Source organism: Tamandua tetradactyla, chromosome 6, assembly GCF_023851605.1.
Source record: "Tamandua tetradactyla isolate mTamTet1 chromosome 6, mTamTet1.pri, whole genome shotgun sequence".
In the NCBI taxonomy this organism is placed as follows: Eukaryota; Metazoa; Chordata; class Mammalia; order Pilosa; family Myrmecophagidae; genus Tamandua; species Tamandua tetradactyla.
Window position 1 is genome coordinate 90,161,355 of NC_135332.1, and position 22,380 is coordinate 90,183,734.

Sequence of the window (22,380 nt, forward strand, 5' to 3'; positions counted from 1 at the left end):
TTGAATAATGATATAGCTTTCACAGTGTGACCATGTGACTGTGAAAACCTGTGTCTGATGCTCCTTTTATCTACCTTGTCAACAGACAAGTAGAACATATGGAATAAAAATAAATAATAAGGAAACAAATGTTAAAATAAATTTAGCTTGAAATGCTAGTGATTAATGAAAGCAAGGGGCAAGGGGTATGGTATGTATAATCTTTTTTTTCTGTTTTCGTTTTATTTCTTTTTCTGTTGTCTTTTTCTTTTTGTGAATTGATGCAAATGTTCTAAGAAATGATGAATATGCAACTATGTGATGATATTGTGAATTACTGATTATATATGTAGAACAGAATGATCATATGTTAATGTTTTTGTTTGTTTGTTTTTAAATGTTTTTTTAATTAATAAATAAATTTTTAAAAAACTAATTCAAAATGGATCAAAGACCTAAATGTAAGAGCTAGTACCATGAAACTTCTAGAAAAAAATGTAGGGAAACATCTTCAAATCTTAGAGGTAGCTTCTTAATCTTTACACCTAAAACACGAGCTGTTAAAGAAAAAATAAACAATGGGAACTCCCTAAGATTAAGAGCTTCTGTGCCTCAAAGGACTTTGTTAAAAAGGTGAAGAGGCAGCCAGCTCAATGGGAGATAATATTTGAAAGCCATATGCTGGTTTGAAAGGATTTATGTACCCTGTAAAAGCCGTGTTTTAATGCTAATCAGTCTTTTGGGAGCAACAGTTTCTTCCAATTCCTATTCAGAGCTATAGACTGGAAACTTGATTAGGTTATCTCCATGGAGATGTGACTCACCCAACTGTGGGTATTAACCTTTGAATAGAGGGAGAGGTGACCCCACCCATGCCAGGTGGGTCTTGATTACTTTACTGGAATCCTTTAAAAGTGGAAGCATTTTGGAGAAGGCTTGAGAATGGTGAGAGTAGCAGAGACACAAGAACTACAGAGTCTACCAGCCAGTGACCTTTGGAGATGAAGGAGAGCATCTCTGGGAAAGCTTCATGAAGTAAGAGGCCTGGAGAGGAAGGAAGCTAGAAGATGTCACCATGTTCACCATGTGCCTTACAGTTGAGAGAGAGACCCTGAATTTCATCTGCCTTTCTTGAGTGAAGGTAACCTCTTGTTGGTGTCTTAATTTGGACATTTTTATAGACTTGCTTGAATTGGGATATTTTCTCGGCCTCAGAACTGTAAACTAGCAACTTATTAAACTCCCCTTTTAAAAGCTGTTCCATTTCTGGTATATCACATTCTGGCAGCTAGTAAACTAGAACACCACATATCAGATAAAGACTTGATATCCCGTGTACATAAAGAAATTATACAGCTTAACAACAAAAGAACAAACAACCCAATTATAAAATGGGCAGAGGAAATGAATAGGTACTTTTCTGAAGAGCAAATGCAGATGGCTAAAAAGCACATGAAAACCTGCTCATCTTCATTGGCTATAAGGGAAATGCACGTTAAGACGACAATGAGATATCACCTCACACCTATAAGAATGGCTGCTATTAAACAAACAAGAAACTATAAATGTTGGAGAGGATGCTGAGAAATTGGACCGCTTATTCACTGTTGGTGGGAATGTAAAACAGTTCAGCTACTGTGGAAGTCAGTTTTGCAGTTCCTCAGAAAACTAAACAATGAATTGCCCTATGACCCAGCAATTCTGATACTTGGTATATACCCAGAAGAATTGAGTGCAGTAACATAAACAGACATTTGCACACCGATATTTATAGCAACACTATTCACAATTGCCAAGAGATGGAAACAATCCAGGTACCCATCAGTAGATGAGTGGATCAACAAAATGTGGTATATACATACAATGGAATATTATGCAGCATTTAGACAAAATGATGTCCTGAAACATATGACAACGTGGATGAACCTTGAGGACATAATGCTGGGTGAGATAAGTCAGACACGAAAAGACAGATACTGTATGATTCCAATTATTATGACTCTGATAAAGCTGGCAGTGTTCTGGAGCAGCTAGAAAGAAAAATTGGAGATGAGGGCATGGTAGCCCATGACAAACTCTGGGAACTGTTCTTTAGCTGCTTGTTGAAGTGTGCTTTAAAAATTATTGCTTTTTTTCTTTCTTTTCTTTGTGTGTATGTGTTATATTTTACAACAAAAAATGGTAAAAAAAAAAAAAAAAAACTATAGGTAGTTATAGTAATATTAGATAAAATAAATTCCTGAAATCAAAAATTTGAAAATATTTAGTAGCATAGCTCACTACTATAGCAAAGTTGACATTTGTAATAACTTTTTACTTGATATTTCAAGAATGCACACAGTTTTGATAGTTAATCAAATGGTATTTAAGATAGTGTTTAATATTTAGAATTTAAGAAACTGTTATGTCTGTATCTATAGATTTTTTTCCTTCCTTGCTTCAATTTTAAATTGGTTTATGAAACATATTATACAAACAGGCTTTATGATGATTACTTGGATTTTTTTTTAATATGCCTATGGATAAGCTAAGATATCCATTTTAGGTGGTTAAGATTTCCATATGTTAATTGTAAAAATATCTGTATCTTCATCTTTTCCTGAAATCAGGAATCTATTTAGTAATATAGGTCATTACTGTAGCAGTACAGATATTTGTAAGAACTTTCTACTTGATATTTTGAGAACATTCACAGTTTAACAGCTGATCATTGGTATCTAAGTTAGTGATTAATGCTTAGAATTTAAGAACTTTGCTATCTGAATTTGTGGATTTTTTCCTTGTTGCCTTAATTTTAAATTTGTTTATGAAATTTACTGTCAAATACAGGTTTTACAATGATTGTATGAATACTTTATTTAAATATCCCTATGGTTAGGCTAAATAAGATATACATTTTTGGGTGGTTCTTAGTGTATTGTTTTTTAAGAAAACAAACAAAGAATAGAGTTAGAACTGGAAAAAAAAAAGAATGAAGTACTGAAGCATATATGTTATGAATGAACCTCAAACACGTTATGCTGCATGAAAGAAGGCAGACCCAACACACAACATATTGTACCATTCTCTTTATATGAAATGTGCAGGAAAGGCAAATTTATAGAAACAGAAGTAGACTACTGGTTCCCTGGCCAGGGCCATGCCAAAAATGAGCAGGAGGGATCTTTTGGGGGGAAAGGAATTATCCTAAAACTGATTTATGATATTGGGTACACCAATTGGTAAAGTAATAAAAATGGTTGAATTGAACACTTGAAATTGGTAAATTTTATGACATAAAATATACCTCAATTAAGTTGTCTTTAAAAATATATTTTCTAGAGTAACAGCTTGACAAACTCAGAGGAGATAGTTGAAAATAGAAGCACCTTATTATGTCAGGGCTGTCACATTTATTACAAAATCAAACAAAACCCTCTAAATTCAACTGTACTAATTCTGGTGTCAGCATAATTACTCATGTGGTAGGTATTCAAGTCAGCAAAAAGGCGAACACTGAGAAAAGCATGACAGATTTATTGTTAATGAGTTGAACAATTTCAGGGTATTTTGCACTTCTCTTTCATTGTATTTTACATTCTGCTTAAGTATTTGTATTCAGTGTTTATATATTTATATTCCCTTATGAGAAAAAATGAAAAGTTAAAATTGGAAAAAACTTTTCATTTTCACTGAGAAATACAACAAACACTACTAGATGTTTAGAGAATTTAAATAATCAGTGAAAAGGTAGAAAATTACAGTTAAGGATTCTGTGAAAGGTAATGAGGCATTTCCTGAATGAGAAGAGCATTTGGGTAAAACATTGTATAAGTTTCTTAGTTTTTCTATTATGTTCTCAGAAAAATAAAAATGTGTTAAATTAACTCCCTGGCAGGAGTTTTGCTCATTATGTTATCAAACTCCTTCATTTGCAGAGGAATTTGTAGAAGGTTCCCTGCAGTTATTGGCAAGGTCAAGGCAGAGCTGGCCTCCTTGGGGGGTGGAACTCAACCCCCTGCAGATGAAGGGTTTCCCATAGGAGCTGCTGAGAGGCCAGCTCAGCCCCTTTGGATTGCCCCTCCCCTTTTTTTCCATCTATGATTGTATGTATACATCCTATATACATATATACCAGTGTGGCCTGGTAAACACAGAAACTAGAGAGGGCCAGAATTCAGTACTAGAAAGACCAGGAAGAAAGCACGGGAAATATTTTTTTTCTCTTAATTGTGGTAGTATATATAGATACAGATATATAGATATGCATAAAACACAAAATTTCCCATTTATGTAGAATAAGAAACTCACCAAGTCACCAAAAATGTGTTTTATAGTCTTGAAATCCAGGAGAACAGAAGTACTTTTAGCTTTTAATCCAAGGAACTAGAAACGACCATGTATATGTTATCCTTCCTAATTTCTCACTAGAGTTTTCTGAAGTCCTTTTATGCTTCTGATCAGTATTTCTTATTGGTATCTTATTATTGCAACTGCCTGTCTGTTGAATAGAACCAATGGAAGTGTTCTCATTGCTCTCATGGTCTGCATGTGACAGACCTCCACATACAGCAAAAATGGAGAAGACTTCTGAGTAATCTTTTGTTTAATGATGGGAACTCATTTTGAGCCTAATTTACCTCTCATGTACCTAACCAGTGTTTATTATTGACAAAACATCATGCCAGGTAACATTAAAGCAATCAAAAATTTTAAACAATTCAATCAGCTACAAGATGCAATAATGTTTCATACTTTATTCTTTAATGAGCAAGACAGTTGACATACAATGCTTCTCAAACTTACATTCAGATTTCCCCTAAAAAAAAGGACAGTAAATAAACACTCTTGGAGCAGTTGTGTTGGGGTTGAAGGGAGCAGTGGATTTGATGTGCCTTCCTTTAAACAGGAAATTTTGAGTAATGTGAATAATGGAATTGATGTAGACTATGTGCCCATTTACAAATTCTTCCCTGAGCTGAACTTTCTTTATAAAATTGAACTCAAAATACTATCATGCATTGCAAAATTATTGTAAAGAACTAATGTATGCCTAGTATAGTATCTGCTGCTGTGTAGGCTCTTAGAATAATCACGGTTATTTGTTAGTTACTATTACTATGTTCCAGTTGTGGTACTTAGATTGTGGGAAATGGAAAGATGTAAGACTATATACCTACCCTAAAGAAGTTATAATCTGCTAAAAGAAGGTAATGGATATGCCTATTTGTTGCCTTTATGTTCAGAATTGGTTTTTGGTAAATTTAGTTTTTAAATTGTAATATAAACAGAAGTGAACATTTTTAATAAAGAGATTTAAATAGGCTATGAGAATTCAAAGAATGGATTTATGAGGCTTAAGAAGGATGTCATAGAAAGGGTGGAATTTCATTCATATCATTAGGGACAGCTATACTACCAATAGGCAGATATGAACAAGAGTTATCCCAGGTCAACAATAGACATGATCAGAGGTGTGGAGGCAGTTAGGGGTACATGTTTGTAAAACAGCAGTTCATTTATTCACTCACTTCCAATACCTATCATGTACCTGGCCAGGTAGTAGTGTTGTACCAGTGAACAAAATAATGTTCTTGCCCTCAAGGAGCTTGATGTCTATTGGGGAAGACAATCAAAGAAATAGATATACAATATGGCAGATTTGATGAGTGCTATGGGGAAAAAATGAAGCAGGGTACTGGGAATGGGAAATTTGAGGAGGCAGGAGTTCTGTTATTTATTTTAAGGTGAACAGATATAATGGAAGTGAAGAAGAAAGTCCTGAGAGCAGCTGGGGAAGTGTTCTAGAAAGAGAAAATAGTGAGTGAAAGCTGGACAGAAGCCCGCTGAGTCTGTTCAGAGTACTATAAGCAGGCTAGTCTTTCTAGCATCAAACCGGGGAAAAGTGGAAACAGACAGTAGATGAATCCAGGAGGGATTAGCAGTGACATTTAAGGCCTCTATAAGGTGTTTGATTTCTGCACAGAACAAGGCAGGGGTGTCCAGTGTTTTGAACAGAGTTGACTTAGGTACTAAAAGGACGAATCCAGCTATTGTGTTGAAGATAGATGAGAGGGTAATGGGAAGAGCAGAAATACCAGTTACGACATGGCTGCCACAATCCAAGACTGACAAGGACGGCAGCTTTGAACTGGTGGAGGGTGAGAGAAAGACAGATTCTCAATATTGTGGAGGCACCATAATAGATTTTGCTGATGGGCTGGATGTGGGATATGAGATGTTACAGCAAGGGAGGAGGAAAGATCAATTCCTGGCTTGGGGCCTGAATAGTTGAAAGCATGGGCTGCATTGACCAAGATGGAGAAGACCTTAGAAGGGGGGAGTTGTTGGGGGATGGGGTTGTCAGTTTTTAGGTTTGGGACATGTCAATTAGATATCCAAGTGGATCTTCAAGTAGGCACTGGGATAATCAAGTCTCGAGTTGAGGTTAAAGATTCAGGCTGGAGCTATTAATTTAAGAACCACTTAATCTGTAGATATCTATAAAGCTGTTAGACTCTTTGTGATCATTCTGGAATGAGTATGGGTCAAGAAGAAGGCACTCCAAACTTAAAGATCAGAAAGTGGAGAATTTGCAAGGAGCCTGAGTGGGCATGGTGAGGAATGCTAGAAAGGAAGCCAGAGAAGGTGCCATCTGGAAGCCAAGTGATATCAACGGCTGGTGAGGGCTGAGAATGGCAGGATCCCAGGACTGGAAATGTGAAGGGTACCTGAAGCAGAACTGTAGTAAAACTAGAAGGGTAGGTTGAGGTGCATTGTCTTGAATGCCAAGTTCAAGAGTTAGACTCTATCATATAGACTAGATTTTAGGGCAGTGCTTTCCAAATTGTGGGCATGGCCCATTAGTTGTGCTTGAAATCAGTTTAGTGTGTTTTGGTCAGAATTTTATTTTAATTAAACAGGTTAGAAGAGAAAAATAGAGCGCATCACACAGCCATTTCAGTTTATACATATACACACATTCACATACGTGTGTACAGAGTTATAAAGTAACATACTGTGGATTGTGGTAAAACAAAATGGGGAGATAGGGAAGATTCGTGGACATGTGAGATATGATCAGAGAGTGTGTACCTGCCCATGTGTGTTTATTGAAGTTTATTTTGTAAGAGAGATGTAGGATTGAGAAATTAAAAGCAAGTAGACCATGTAGGAAAAAATTCTTATAATTCAGTGCTTCTTAATTGGGGTTGATTTTGTCCCCTCCCCCACACATACATCCAGGGAATATTTGGCAATGTCTGGGTACATTTTTGGTTGTCACAACTGGGGAAGAGGGCAGGATGTGCTACTGGCAACTAGTAGGTAGAGACTGGCAACTAGTAGGTAGAGACCAGGGGTATATTAAGCATCCTACAAAGCACAGGACCAGCCTGTGCCCATCCCATCACCCCAAGGAATGATCTGGTCCCTAATGTCGGTGGTGCCAAGGTAGAGACACCCTGCTGCAATCCAAGAAAATGGGCATAAGGAACTGAAGTAGAGTTGTGAATGCAGGGCACAAATGAGTGATTCCTGGCAGCCATGTCTGTACAATGATGATATCAAGTAGTAGCTGAGAACACTAATGAAGAAAGAGCAAAGAAAAAGGGGATCAGAGGCTCAATACAAAATTTTTAGGAGTGTTTCTTCTTAACGATGGGATAAATAAGAGGAAAAATGATAAAGAAAGCAGTACCCACTGAATTGTACCCCAAGAAGTGTCTTCTATTGTTTTCCAACTTACATCTTCCTGTTTATTCTCATCTTTATAATAGCTTTTGCTCCATAATCTGTTTGGTAGTATTATTTACTGGCTAACTTTTTTTCAGACTCCATAAAATATTTTCTTAAAATGTATCATTTAGTTACAAGTTAGACTTCATTTATATGAATTATGAAATGAGAGGATTGGAAATTCAATCATAAATAGACTTTCATGAATACTGCTCTCTGAACTTAAATTGGGGAAAATCCCGTTATGTCACAGGCTGTTGTGTCACTCCCAGCTGGGACACTGGTTTTTACCCTGCTGTCCACCATGTCCATAAAGATGTGCCTCCTCAGAGAAAGTCCCTACTTATTGTTCTCATCCTGTTGAACATCAACGCAGAATAGAAATGTTTCCTTTCATGGAAAACAGGTTTAAAATGAGGAATGAGGATACTGTTTTTGGACAAAAATACTGTATTTGATTTGAAAGGATGATTTTCTTTGCATGCCTTTTAAACCAAATTTGGCTTAGGGTTTATTTTTATGTCAAAATAAAATTGTACCTCCTTCTGGGGTTTGTGGATAGTGACCCAAACACCTGCATGTGCAAATCCAAAAGGTAAATGGTGAATCCAGCTTCATTTACCTTGATTCATCCATCTAGGAAGATGACAGTAGACTTCTAGTAAAGGAGAAGGGAAATCCTGATCTCTGTAATGGATCACAGATGTTCTACTAAAAGAATAAATATGAGTGTTTTTTACAGAGTCTGCCTTCTTGTACAAGATGCCTGTGGGCTTTTCGGCGAAGTGCACGTGGAGAGCACCATGTTGAAGGACAGGCAGTTGGAAGGGAAGCCATGCAGGCTGGCAGGTTTGAAGGTCCTACAGAAGGCCACCAGAGGACGGTGAGTATGCGCTGTGAGAGCTTCCGCTTCACTGTAGTGCCTAGATCTTATAATTACTCCTTTGTATCTCGTTGTATTTTTAAGGACAATAAACCAGGATCATAGAGTTTGCCTGTAAAACAAGGTCGAGGTTGAGTGGAGCCTATAAAGTACCTCTGGGGGGAATATATAATTGACGTCAAAAATAACTATGCAGGTTTAGTGATTGATCATTTAACGAAAATGAAGAAGATAAAAATGTGTGTATGTGTGTTTTCATTTGCAGATTTGTCTTCTTAACTATAACTATAAATAAAGCAGCTTTGTATTATAGTCATTTATGTATATGAGATTTTTGATTTAGTAAAAAATATTTTACGAGCTCTAAGCAAAGTTCTTAAGTTGTCGTATCTTTTTGCGTTCCATAGTAAGCAAGCTTTGTTCTCTGTCAAGTTTCATAGAACCTTATTCTAAACTTTGTTTTGATGAGGCAAAAGTAAAACTGTACATAGATCTGTCCCAGATTGTGGCTGTTAACATCTTCAACAATCATCCTAATTTATGAATTAGGGAAAAGAAGAAACATGTTTAATGAAACTATCCAATAATATAGAGAGTTAGTGTAAACAGTGAATTTTGGGTCTTAGTGTTAATCTAACCTCTCTTTCTTCAAATAGTAGAAGAAAATAAACTCTTATGGGCCCTCAACTCTCTTTGTGCAGAAGTTTTGTTTAATTGTAATGACATCTGAGCTTATAATAATGTTGAGGGAGAACACTCCGTTATGAGTTTGTGATGGTCTCGTTTTGAAGCAGTTCTTGATAGAATCCTCTGATGGTTTTGCATGATGACATTCTATCTGTAATCCTTCTGAATCTTAAGCATTTAAGTGTATTTCTCCTGACTAAATTCAACAATCAACATTCCTGAGGGTCTCAACTCTCTGGTCCTGACACTGGAGGGTAAGGGACAAGTGCTCCCAGGGTATGTTTTCCTGGAAGATATGTCCTTCATTGATAGATCCCCTGTAAAGCCCTGCTTAAATACAAGAATGTTTTATTGATCCTTGTTGTTGCATCAAATAACAAATGCTGCTTTATGTCTTTAACAGGTGGCTGCATTATAATTGCAGTATAGATTTCAGGGTGAGGAGGGGGAATTTCCCCCAGATATTTGGAAGGCATGTCTAAACATGATCAGAGCTTAACTGGGTCACCTGAACCTTTGACTTGTTCAGGCTGAACCTTATTGTCGCCCTCATTAGAACCACATTGTAAACATTTGCAGAAACACATGCACCCAAGAAGGCTCAGTGTAGTTATAACACAAAGATACCCATAAAAAAAATTTTTTTAAAGATACCCCTGCCCTGAGTTAGTGCTAATTCTGTCTGTGTTAACTCATACTCCACATGTGAGCCACCCTGCCAATCACCCTCCCATAAACAGGGCCAGGCTTTTTCCTGCTCATAAAAGAGCAGCTTTTCTCCATCCGAGTTAGGGGTAAGAATGAGGCTGGCTGCAGGAGGCCCACTTCTCACTGGAGATTGGAGAATACCTGCTGGCAAAGAGTAGAGCCAGGCTCAGCATCAGGCTTCTTGACCCCATAAGATCCATGTCCTTATGCTGCACATCCATAGACACACCTAACAGGTAACCAAAGTTTTGTGGGTTCACCTGGAGTTCTCACTTCTGTCTACAACATTTCCATGGAAAATGGGATTTCTATTTTATATATTTAACTATATTTCAGCATATAACCATCCATATAAAAATTTAGGTTGTCTTTTTGTTCTTTTGAAAGTTATATTTCCTCAAAACAAATTATTAGTTTTGGAATGCTGGATAATGTAATTGTGTATTAGTGATATCATCCATTGTCAGTCATCCCATAGTGGCCCAGTAAATACAAAATGGTTTTCTTGTTCGTATTATTGTTTCATAGCAACTTTCACAAAATACACTTCTAGAAGTTATTTACTTCCCAAACTTCATGGTAATATTTTTAATTACATAATTCCAGAATCTAATACAGAAAGTAACTTTTTTTTATCAGTTAGAAGATAGTTGTATGTTTTGGGACAAGTCATGGAGTCTTCTGAATATGGGTTATGAGACTTCATCTGGACTACATTTATAGTGACAGAAGATTATTCTCATCTAATGGCTATTTCGCTACTGCTGTGAAGTAGATTGATACTTTCAGAGTTGTCCAGACATAAGTGATGTCATATCATAGTATGATCACGTTACAGTTGGCCTGCATCATTTGGCAGATTTGCAAGGAAAAAAGCATCATATGTTTTGTTTTTCTCATTAAACATATCTAGTTGATGGTACTGAAATATTTTTCCATATGAGCATCTATACTGTCTGGTCAAAGAAAAAGAATCAGAAAAGCTCCATACAATTTTCAAAACTACACAGTGAGATATCTCCATGAGCAGGGAGCACAGCTCTATTCTCACATTCCAAGGACTTTGTTAGGTTTGTCCCATGGCTTCTCCTAAGGCACGTCTCCGTGACCCTTGTTCCCCCCATGCAGCCATTCAGTAGGTTGAACAAGTTACTTGTTCGGTGTCATATTGTTTTGATGTCATAATTCTGGGTATGAACTTTACCTTTTATATTGCTGATTATTATATTCTTTTCTTTTTATATGATAGGGCAATAGTGGGATAAAAAGGGATTTCCTGAAATACGTTCACCTGTAATAGGTATAAAAAATATAGATAGCAAATTGTTATCTTTTTTAACATCAGAAGATGCCTCTCTTGGTTCAAAATGATGCTGGTATTTATTTCCCAACTTGTTAAAACAAAAATCTCTACGTCTCTGTATCTATCTAAAACCTATTATTAGTTAATAAGTGATATTTTATTTAGATCTCTTGAAGGGCCCTTTATTGAAGAGCTTTTAGTTAGCCCTCACTTTATACAAAGGGGTTTACCTGAATGCTAATGACAAAAGAAGTAATTGGAATGTACTTTGGTCTTGAGTTGCATCCTTTTGCACAGAAAACAAGATAGGCATAGGGTGGAGCAAGTGATGATTTAAGTGACTACATCTTGACTGGCAGGTCTGAGAATGTGTCATAGAAGAAGTAATAGTAAATGCTTTAAGCCTTGATTTGGCAGAGAGAAAATGAGTAAGATGTTATCTGTGAAGACATAAAAGTAGAGTTAACAGATATTTTCAAAGAGAGAAGTAAAAAGTTTTATTAAATGGAAAAGAAAATTCACTCATTTATCAATAAATATTACATGGCATCTCTTTGTACTATGACTCTGGCCAGTTGCTGTGGTACTGTGTGCTAGAGTGTGGGGATTTATCACAAACAGAAAATGCTAAGACATAAAATCAGCTAAAGACTTGTTAAATCCTATTATCCTATTGTTAGGAATTTTACATTGATCCAAAAGAAAATCAGGGTCACATTTTTGAGAGAAGAGATAAAAATGAAAATGGATTAAAATTATCCCTCTTGGTGCGCATATAACGGATTTGAGATAGAGGGAGAGAGTGGAACAGGGCCGCAAATATGGAAAGGTCTGCACTGTTGAGTCAAAGGAGTAAAGGAGAAATTCTGGTCTACCCAGGTTGCTGTTCACAAGGCTATAGCAGAGAGTAGACACATAGCTCCAATTAACTGCCAGTTTACAGTCCAGCAGAGGAGCCAGAACAGAGACATAAAAAGACAACTGATAATTCTAGGCACTAACTGGTAATTGCCAAATATAAGGAGCAGGCATCTTATATAACAAGCAAGTATAACCTTTTCCTTTGCTAAGGCAAGAGGTATTTAGCAAAATAAGATAAGAGTGTGGTCAGCTGGGCTGGACCCTCATTTTATCATGTTTTACCGCAGGTGACAAGCAGGGCTTTGTCTTAAGGTAAGAAGAGGTGGTAGATTGCTAGAATGTAAGGAAAGCAAGACAGTTGCACTTACAGGTGGTCCACGTTGAGAGAGAGAGAAATCAGCCACACAGAGTTCATGCCAGCAGTGTTCCCCAGGGTTCTAGTGGCAGGAGGAGCATGGTCCCTGCATGGCACACTGATGTCTCATATTAGGGGTGCAAGCCATGCTGGCCTCCTTCAGCACCAGCCTGACTTTGCAACTTCTCCACCAGCCACACACTCATCCCTGTTGTCTTTCTCCCCCTTCCACCACCCCCAAAAACTTCCTGCCTTGATATCAACCACCTGATTGTTATTTAATTTCTAAGGGCAGTTGGACTCAGGTAAGGATTTTGTGAAATATAGGTTCAGCTCAACCCTATCTTGGACTTCTTGTCCAAGGAAAGATAGTGGAGATAACAGGTCAATTTCAACAATACCTACAGAACAGGAATGATGTGCACAGGTAGCTCTTCCACCTATAAGTTAAAGAATCCATTTGAAAATTTGAAGTTTTATTTGTTTTATACTAAATTAATAAGGTCAGATGATCCTGAAGAGAAATAATTCTGTATATTACATAGGCTATAATTAACCCTAGCTCTCAAAACTAACTGCTATTGTTTTCTAAACACACTTTAAAAAGTGGAGTATATGTGTTATGTATATGTGCATGTGTGTAAGAGAAAAAAGAAAAATCCTTGCAAATAAGGAAAGAAATCATTGATAATCAAAGTAGTGTTATTGTTTAAATGCCAGCTTTATTTCTATTGAGACACATTAAGTAATAATAAATTAATGGGATGGAACATCAGTTTTTTTTATCAGAAGCCAAAGTGTGAAAGTCCTTGACATACCCCTAACCCAACTCCCCAGACTGCTGCCCTGGGGCCTGTTAGTCCAGGCTACTCAGGCTCCGGGCAAGCTGCTCTCTGGACTGAGAATTCTTTGCTTTCCTCCTTGGCCTTTGTGCCAGTTTGAAAGGATTATGTGCCCTAGGAAAGCTGTGTTTTAACCCTGACCCAATTTGTGGAGGTGGTCATTTCTTTTAATCCCTATTTAGCACCGTAGGTTGGAAACTTGATTAGATTATCTCCACAAAGTTGTGGCCTGCCCAATTGTGGGTATTGACCTTGTGATTAGAGGGAGTTGTGACTCCACCCATTCCAGATGGGTCTTGATTAGATTACTGGAATCTTTAAAAGAAGAAACATTTTGGAAAAAAAGTTTCAGAACCACAAGAGCCACAGAGCCCACTCAGCCAGAGATGAAGAAGGAAAATGCCCCCAGGATTGCTTCATGAAACAAGAAGCCTGGAGAGAAAGCTGGCAGACATTGCCATGTTCACCATGTGCCTTTCCAATTGAGAGTGAAACCCTGAACTTCATCAGCCTTTCTTGAGTAAAAGTAACCTCTTGTTGGTGCTTTAGTTTGGACATTTTTATAGACTTGCTTTAATTGGGACATTTTCATGGCCTTAGAAGTATAAATTTGCAACTTAATAAATTCCCCTTTTTAAAAGCATTCTGTTTCTGGTATATTGCATTCTGGCCGCTAGACGCTAGAACAGACTTATTTAAAGCAAACAAATAACAAAAAACACTCTCCATTTCCTTCCCAGCCCATTTCATGCTGCTCCTTATGGAGGCTCTGACCCGCCCAGCAGGGCAGCACCCTCACACCTTCTCCTTCAGCACAAGTACCCAGGCAGATAACACATTCGGTGTGCACCTGGGGCAAGGCATTATTGCCTGTTACCTTTATCTCTCACTAAAGAGTCATATGGTAGTATAATGAGTGGCATTCTAGGAATAAGCTTCAACACAAAATTTCCCATTTTAATTACTTTCACGTGTACAAGTCAGTGATATTAATTACATTTGCAATATTATGCTACCATCACTGCCATCCATTACCAAAACTTTCTATCACCCCAAATTCTGTATCCATTAAGTAATATCTCCCCATCTCCACCCTACACCCGCTTTGATAGTGTCTTCTTTACTTTCTGTCTCTATTAATTTGTATATTCTATACAAATAATATAAGTGGAATCATCCAATATCTGTCCTTTTATGCCTGGCTTATTTCACTCAACATGATATCATCAAGGTTCATTCATATATTAGAACTTCTGAATGTGCCATATTTTTAGTAAGTAATATGCAAATATCAACACCAGTACTAAAATTCTTGCAATGCACATAGAACTGACCCTGCCTGCTTGTTGGGTTACTCAGTGGGCCAGCAGCGACTTTGAGTCACACTGGGTGATTTATACAAGGATTGTATCTAACTTATGATTGAACCTCCTGCTATTTGGCTGGCATGTAGACAATCAGTAAATGTTGAGTGTTGATTAAATGACTGTTGCAGCCAGTCTTTCAAAGTTACTTGCATTTGGTAGGCCTTGAGGACAGGGCTGTCTGCTGTTCACCACTGAATTTCCTGTATGAGGCAGAAAACCTGGCACATAACAGATATGTAGTAAGTATTTGTGGAATGGACATGGGGTGTTTTCTTAGATCCATCTTAACATTTTCCTCAACAAGATTTAAATGTGTATTTTGTTACTTTGTGTGCAATAATTATTGGAGCTCAATTTTAGCCAGAATAGTGGAGAGTATGTTGGTCCCAAGACCTACAATCCAGTACAGGTGACAGCTTTGCTGTCTGGGTCTCAGGGGAGCTCACAAGACTGTGTTATGAAAGCATACTGTAAAAAGTGGTGGGAGTGGGGACGCTTGGTATTCCTTCTTCATGTGAAGTTTTACTTGTTTTACCCTTTAGTTTACTTGTGCCATTGAGACCTCACAAAGGCCTAAAGAAGGAAAGGGGCGTTTATCTTCCCCATCTTACAGATGAGAGGTCTGAATCCAAGAGATAGCTAGCGACTTGCCCATGATCACATAACTTGCCAGCACTCTCACCAAGGGTGTGGGTCTGGCATTCAGCGCCAGCACCTCGACCCTGCCACTGTCCTACCAAGAGAGCCCCACAGTGCCAAAGGGAATGGTTTGGAAGGGCTGTCTAGATGTGAATCTGCTGGGCTAGATTATTCATAAGAGAATCACTGCAGGTACTCCTTGGTCAGGAAATATGTGATGATGAGATCCCTCCTTGGTATGAAACTTTAGTAGTAATTTCCTCCCTGATTTTCCTTCTTCGAAAAGGCCACTCCTTTAAAGAGCACATATTTCCCTTGGGGTTTGAGGCTTAGAATCTCTTTTCTAATTGTTGTTGTTAGAAACCCTGCTTTAAGAGGTATTCTTTTTATATATATTATATATTCACATACCATGTAATCATCCAAAGTGTACAATCAATGGTTCATAATATCATCATATAGCTGTGCATTTATCATCACAATCAACTTTTTCTTTTTTGTGAAAAATAACATATATACATAAAGCAATAAATTTCAAAGAACATTGCAATAATTGTTACAGTTCCATAGTTCTAGGTTTTTACTTCTAGCTGCTCTAAGATACTAGAGACTAAAAGAAATATCAATATAATGAGTTAGCAATCATACTCATCAGTTAAACCATATCTTCTTTGTATAACTCCACCGTCATCAGGAATAGGCTTAAGAATTCTTTCATGATGTTTGAATAATAAAATTGTTTCTGATGAGTTCACTCCAGGTTCTGCAAGGAGAATAAATTGTTACTTAAAGAGAATGCAATAAATCTTGAGACCAGGGATGCTCAATGAAGCAAAAATAAGCACCTCCTAAATGAGGACCACTCTATTATTTGAAACCCTGAATAAGTTTAGATGTAATATTTTTATCTTTCCTATGAATGTTATTTTCTTCTTTGGGCCAAATGTTTCCTGTCACTAGCATTTTGATTCAGAATTAAATTTTTTTGTCCTTTAGGAATGTAATTTTTGTCTATATTTAACAGTTGTTCAGGGGCACATAAACAATAGTAAAACAGTGAATAGGAGGAAAAGTTTTAGGTAAGCAACTAGTTTCAAGCTTGTATCACCCTACTGACAAAACTTGAGCATAGACTTTCCTTGGTTGTTTAAAATTATGCCTGTGTTGCTTTGTGTTCCTATTCATGTTTCTCATGATGTATTTCTTACAGACTAGCTCATGGATCTGAACTCTCCATACTGCCGTCATTTTGATGCTATAGTTTTCTCCACCTTGATAGCACATGGGCATGATGAGAAGAGTCTTAAACTTGGAATTAGGAGACCAGGATCCTGGTCCTGGCTCTACTATAAATTACTTTTAAATGTGGCCCTGAATTTTCTGAAAAATTAAAAGGACCTGACTCTATGATGTTTCAGCTTCTACAGTTTGAGGTTGCTTCTTTCCTTTTCAGGGTATAGTGGGATGGACTTTTTTAGCTTTGTGCAAATGGCCACTTTTTTCATTTGAACACCTTTTCCTTGAAGGACATATTAGATCTGTTGTTTAAACTATTTTCTCACAGATAAACCTGCAAACTTGCCATCTTTTGGCTAAGTTTGATAACATACATCTTTGATTAAGCATAGTGAACACAACTGAAGTATCTTCTACTAAAATAATGGGTTTTAATCATCTTAAATTGTGGTTTCTTTTTTTAAGTAAGGCATTTAGAAGGTAAGATAAGCTCCACAAAATGTTTGATTTTTATTTTTTTTCAATAGTTACTTTTTAGGAAGATGAAGTAAGTCTATTCTCCTAATTATCATTTGCTTAATTACCTTATTTCTGAGTATCTTTGTTGATACTAACCAAAGATTAATACAGATCATGACTTTTATTTTAATTTTAGAGGAAATTTTTTTTTTAATCTGAGGTCTTAGTTCCAAGTCATACAGTAATGAATAGAATTGACAACTATCTATGGCATTAACTGTTTATTCGCTCTCTTATATATTTGTTTGCTTTTGCTTTAAGCACATTAAATAATTTTGATACAAGAAGGCTTTTATATATTTGTATAATTTAATCAGTTAAATTGAATACCATACATTTTACGTAAGAACAATGAACATTATCAGGAAAAGGTGAAAAGCTTTCTTTCTCTAATTTAGGAAGACCTGGTTTTCTTATTTTACTAGGATAAGAAAGAGGTGTGTAGAAACAGGTAACCTGAGCAGTATTATACATCTGGGTTTCAGTTTCTACATTTTCATCAGCAGCTAGATAGTTCTCAATCTTCAATGGTTTAATTTAAAAGAAAAAGGAGGAGGAAGGATTATCTGTGCCCAGGCCAGAAGAATGTGGGACATAGCACCAATGATAAAATTCGAAGGGATACAATTAAACCAAACTACACATCATTCCTAAAACATCAGCCCTGTGCAGACACAGAAGTGCAATTGAAAGTAAAGGAAGGGAGCATGTAAAAGAAGGTGAAGTGCAAACAAAAAGTAAAAGAAGGTGAAGTGCAAACAAAAGAGACTTTTTTAGTAAGTCACAAATTAACTGCGTAAAACAGTACTGACACATGCTCTAATGTGTTGAACTTTGAAAACAATATGCTGAGTGAAAGAAGTAAAAGACAGAAGGATAAATATTAAATGATTCCATTTATGTGAAGTGTCCAGAATAGGTTAGTCCATAGAGACAGAAAGCAGTTTCTTGATTGCCAGGGGCTGGGAGGAGGTTTAATGAGAAGTGACTGTTTAGTAGATATGGGGTTTCCTTCTAGGCTGATGGAAATATTTGGGAACTACACAATAGTGAATGGCTGTACAACATTGTGAATGTACTAAAGCCATCAAATTTTACACTTTATAAACATTAAATTTTTTTATGTGTCACTGAAAAAAAAAAAAGAAAGAAAAATGAACTGATTGCCTAGTGAACAATTACACTGACTTTTGAAGATAGCTACAGAAAGTGTTCCACAAGTCCAGTTGAAGAAGAAGAATTTATAAATGGAACATCTGGGCATAATTTCACGTACATCAAAAAGACACAACATAGAAAGGAAACATTAGCAAGGAAATACTAATTATTTAGCCTTGATCACTAAAGCTAATTTGGGAAACAAGGACAAGGATTGTATATTAAAACGGGCACCCCTCTAAATTAGTTATCACCTTTATCTTTAACTGAAAGATCTTCAAGATAAGAAAGCTGATTTAGAATCCACTCTATCTAATCTGTTTATCAGTGAGAATGAAAATCAAGACATTCATTAAAGTATACAAAGGCAAAGCAAGAAACTGCAAAAAGTCTCGGAACGCCCACCTAGTTGATCACAGGAAGGAAGATGAGTGAGAACCACAAACCACCTGAAAGATTCTATTTGAACTATGTAGGCCAAGCATTAACCATGGCCAGGATTATTGTCTTCACGGTTATTTAGAAGAATTATGTGCCCTTCAGGTACTGAAGTAAAAGGTATTTTAAAATATCTAGATTATAGCTACCATTATTCAATAAATATAAAACTTCAGATCCTTGTCAATCATATAATGAAGATCTGCTTTTGCTGTGTAATCTTTATGTTTTTCTCTCTATTCCTTTGTTCATTCAATAATGCTGCACCTAAGTGTGGACACAGATGAAATCATAGTCCAGTCCTTGAGAACTATCTAGAGGGAAAGCAATAACCAAATAATATTTTTGCTAAAGTGAGTGGGTCGCCTCATCTGTTTGAAGGGTAGGGGAAGCTTCACTGAGAAGGAGGCCTTTGAGGTTGGACATATAGGTTGATCATGTTTCTAGTGGAATACCCATGAGAGAGCTTTCTGAGTAAAATGAGCTTACTCCTACCTATAAAGTTTGTATATTGGAAATCCATTTAGAAACTTTTTTTTCCCAATATTTCTTGACCAAAAGCAGGCCTTTATTCAGGGATCATGTGGTATTTTTCTTTCTGTCCTCCATAGCAGCTAACATAATGTTCAATAAAAAAATCTGATTAATAAATGATGAAATTTGAACCAAAATAAAGTGTTAATATTTTTTTCATGGCCATTGAAAAGTCTTTTGGTAGTAACCTCAGAAGTGGCTTTGGTCTCCGTCCCTCAGTCCACTATGACTCCATATAACCAAGGGTCAAAATAGACCAAATTAGCCTGGGTTTAGTTGACTGTGTAAGCCAGGCTGACACAAGATGTTGATGGTTACAAAACAAACAAAACTTTCCAGGACAGTCACCGAGGGGATGTAGCTGTGTCTCAGTGGGGAGAGCACTGCCTCAGAATCAATATATCTGGTCTATACATCGCCTCTATGTTTGCTGGTTGATAACTGATCCCAACGTGTTTAGTTCCTGGAGCTTCAGTTTATCAATTAGGATAAAAAGTAGCTACTTCTCAAAGCTGTTAGAATAATTTAATAAGCTAATGTACATAAAAATGCTTTGTATACTATAAAACACCATATAAATAGTGAGTCTTCCCTTCTTCCTCCTCTTCTTTTTTTCACTTTTCTCGTTAATTGAAAAGTGGAAATTTGGCCAGTATTTACAAAAGATTCATTGTCTTATTCTTACAAGCAAAATGAAGAAAGACAATCAAGTAATTTAGAAGAAGAATTGTAAGTTGGAAGTGTTCCATGTTTTTCCAGGGAAGAAAATAAATCCAGTTTGATATAGCTAGGCATTGGCACTTACCTAGAGTAATGTAAAAGAATGGATAATAAATCCAGTGGAATGAAAAGTAAAAAGAGATTTGATTAAAACAGAAAGCAAAGAAGCTAGGAGGACGATCGGTGATATCAGAACATAAGAAACAGTTACCACCTATCCCTCTAGGTTAGTGATTTTAATTAATGGATTTATCTCAGCACACTAAGTTGTAGTAAGAGAACTCAGTAAATGGGCAGAAATTTTTAGATTTTTCTTTATTTCTTTCCTTAGAAATCCTTTTTTTCCCCACTGCCCTCCCCTAAAGAAAAAAATCATAGTTATAGCTTATATCTAAAATAACAATAGGTCAGTTTTAAACTTATGAACTTTTTTTTTTCCAAATAGAAATCTAAAGGTGAAGCTTTAACATACATCTATGTGGCGCTGCTCTGTGTCAAATTGGAGGGTGGATAAGTCAACCGCCATCAGCTCCACACCCAGCTCCCCTGGGTGTCAGCAGCACAGTTGGAATGCAACATTTCACATATTTTATATCTTTTCCTTTTTTTCCCTCCGTCTCTACTCAAGTTAACATTCTGTGGCAATAGCTATTATTGTAAGGTCTGTTGGTAGCAGTATGATTCAGAAGCAGAATGGAGTGTTCCTCATTTACTTAATTTCAAATATGAAATCCAAATACATAATTTAAATAGGTTTTTATTAACTACTTTCCCAAATTTGGCAAAACTTAAAGATTTTTATTTTGGGTAAAATATTCTTAAATCTTTTTAAATTTTTGATACTGAAAGCGGAAACAAAAGAAAGTTTGAAATTATATAGTCACTATATATTCTTCCATTTAATGCTTCAAATTAGCTGGTAAATTAGATGATGTTATTCAGTTTTTCAGTCACAGAACTTGAAGCTCACAGAGATTAAGTAATTTGGCTCAACCTATAGGAGCTGGAACTTGAGCCAGATCCATCTATTTCCAAAGCCTGCATTTTTGGTGCTACAGCTGACAGTTTAATTACTTGCAGTTTTACAGGAATTCATTTCTGTAAATTTCCTATTTCTTTTATAATAATAATCCTGGTCCTCAATCAGAAATCTATTTCTTGTCTTTGGTTTTGTTTATTTTTGGTGTTTTGCATTGTTTTTGCTGAACAACAGCAATATACTATCTATACTAGCATTGTCTTGAATAACCAGAAAGAGTATAAAATCCATAGTAAATAATTATCCTAATCCTTTAGTTTTAGCTACGTGCATTTTTTTCTGTTTACTTCGACACTTATTAATGAAAATAATTAATATTATTAATAAAAAATAATTAATTTCTAACTCTTATCTACAAGATATTCACCCCAGTAGGGTAACCAATGCTAATAGCCTAGTACGTTGTCTTCCATACCTTTCCCCATGATTGTAAATAAATACATAAATATATAACAACTATGGTTTGCCTTTTTTCACTTAGTAATATCATGAGGCTATCCCTCAATCTGAGGAAAGACAGGCAGGTTGTTTCCATTTTCTGCTGCTTCAAAGCAATGCTACAGCAAACATTCTTATGTGTATGTATGTATTTATATCTAAATAGAGATAGATGTCCTTTATTTATTGCTCTTTTACATTTTAACCTTTTTCACTGTGAAAGGATACAAAACTGTAGAGTATAATGAGTGACTGATTATAAATCACATTCATGATGCCACCACCCAATTCAAGAAACAAACACTGCCATTGTCCTTAAGCCACCTGCTGCATGTCTCTTCCAGATGGCACCTCCTGTCCTAGAGAGAATAGCAGTCCTGATAGTTCTTCCTAGGGTTTCTGTATATAGTGTCACCACTTTATATGCATCCTTTAAAAATATAAAGGATTTTTATAATATAAAATATCATTTTTATATTATATGTATTCCTTTTACTTGTTTAAGCAGTTTTTCATGCCCAGAAGCCATGAAAGGTACTTTTATTTGGGATTGCACTCATAACACTGCCACCCAGTTCAAGAAGCAAACACTATTGCCATTGTCTGTAAGCCACCCCTGCTGCATGTCCCTTCCTGATAGCACCTCATGTCCCTCTCCAGAGAGAACTGTAGTCCTGTGACTTTTTTAAGTGGCCCCAAAATAGGGCTGTTTGTCGTTAATAGATTCCCTTTCATCACACTATGGGCAAGGCCCAATGGAACATCATAAACTTGACCACCCTTGGCAGCTATGGCTCTTTCTCCCACATCCCAGAAATCTGCTTACACGTAAAATGAGATTACTTTGAACAAGGGGAACAGTAAAAGGCAAAGGAAGTCAAGCAGTCACTTGAGTGGGTGTTTATAATAAGAGCTCCCATTTTTCATGTGCCATGCACTGTGCTTTGTGTACATATTC

The 22,380-nt window shown here is 36.4% G+C and overlaps 1 protein-coding gene across 7 annotated transcripts in view; it reads left to right on the plus strand.

Moving 5' to 3' along the window:
* The window catches only part of SPIDR (scaffold protein involved in DNA repair), a 757,458-nt gene that overhangs the window by 691,248 nt on the left and 43,830 nt on the right, over positions 1-22,380 (plus strand). For all 7 annotated transcript variants that reach the window (XM_077166724.1, XM_077166722.1, XM_077166723.1 and 4 more), the window contains one exon: positions 8,438-8,578. In XM_077166724.1, the coding sequence (XP_077022839.1) occupies positions 8,438-8,578 (141 nt within the window). The remainder of the gene's footprint in view (positions 1-8,437; positions 8,579-22,380) is intronic.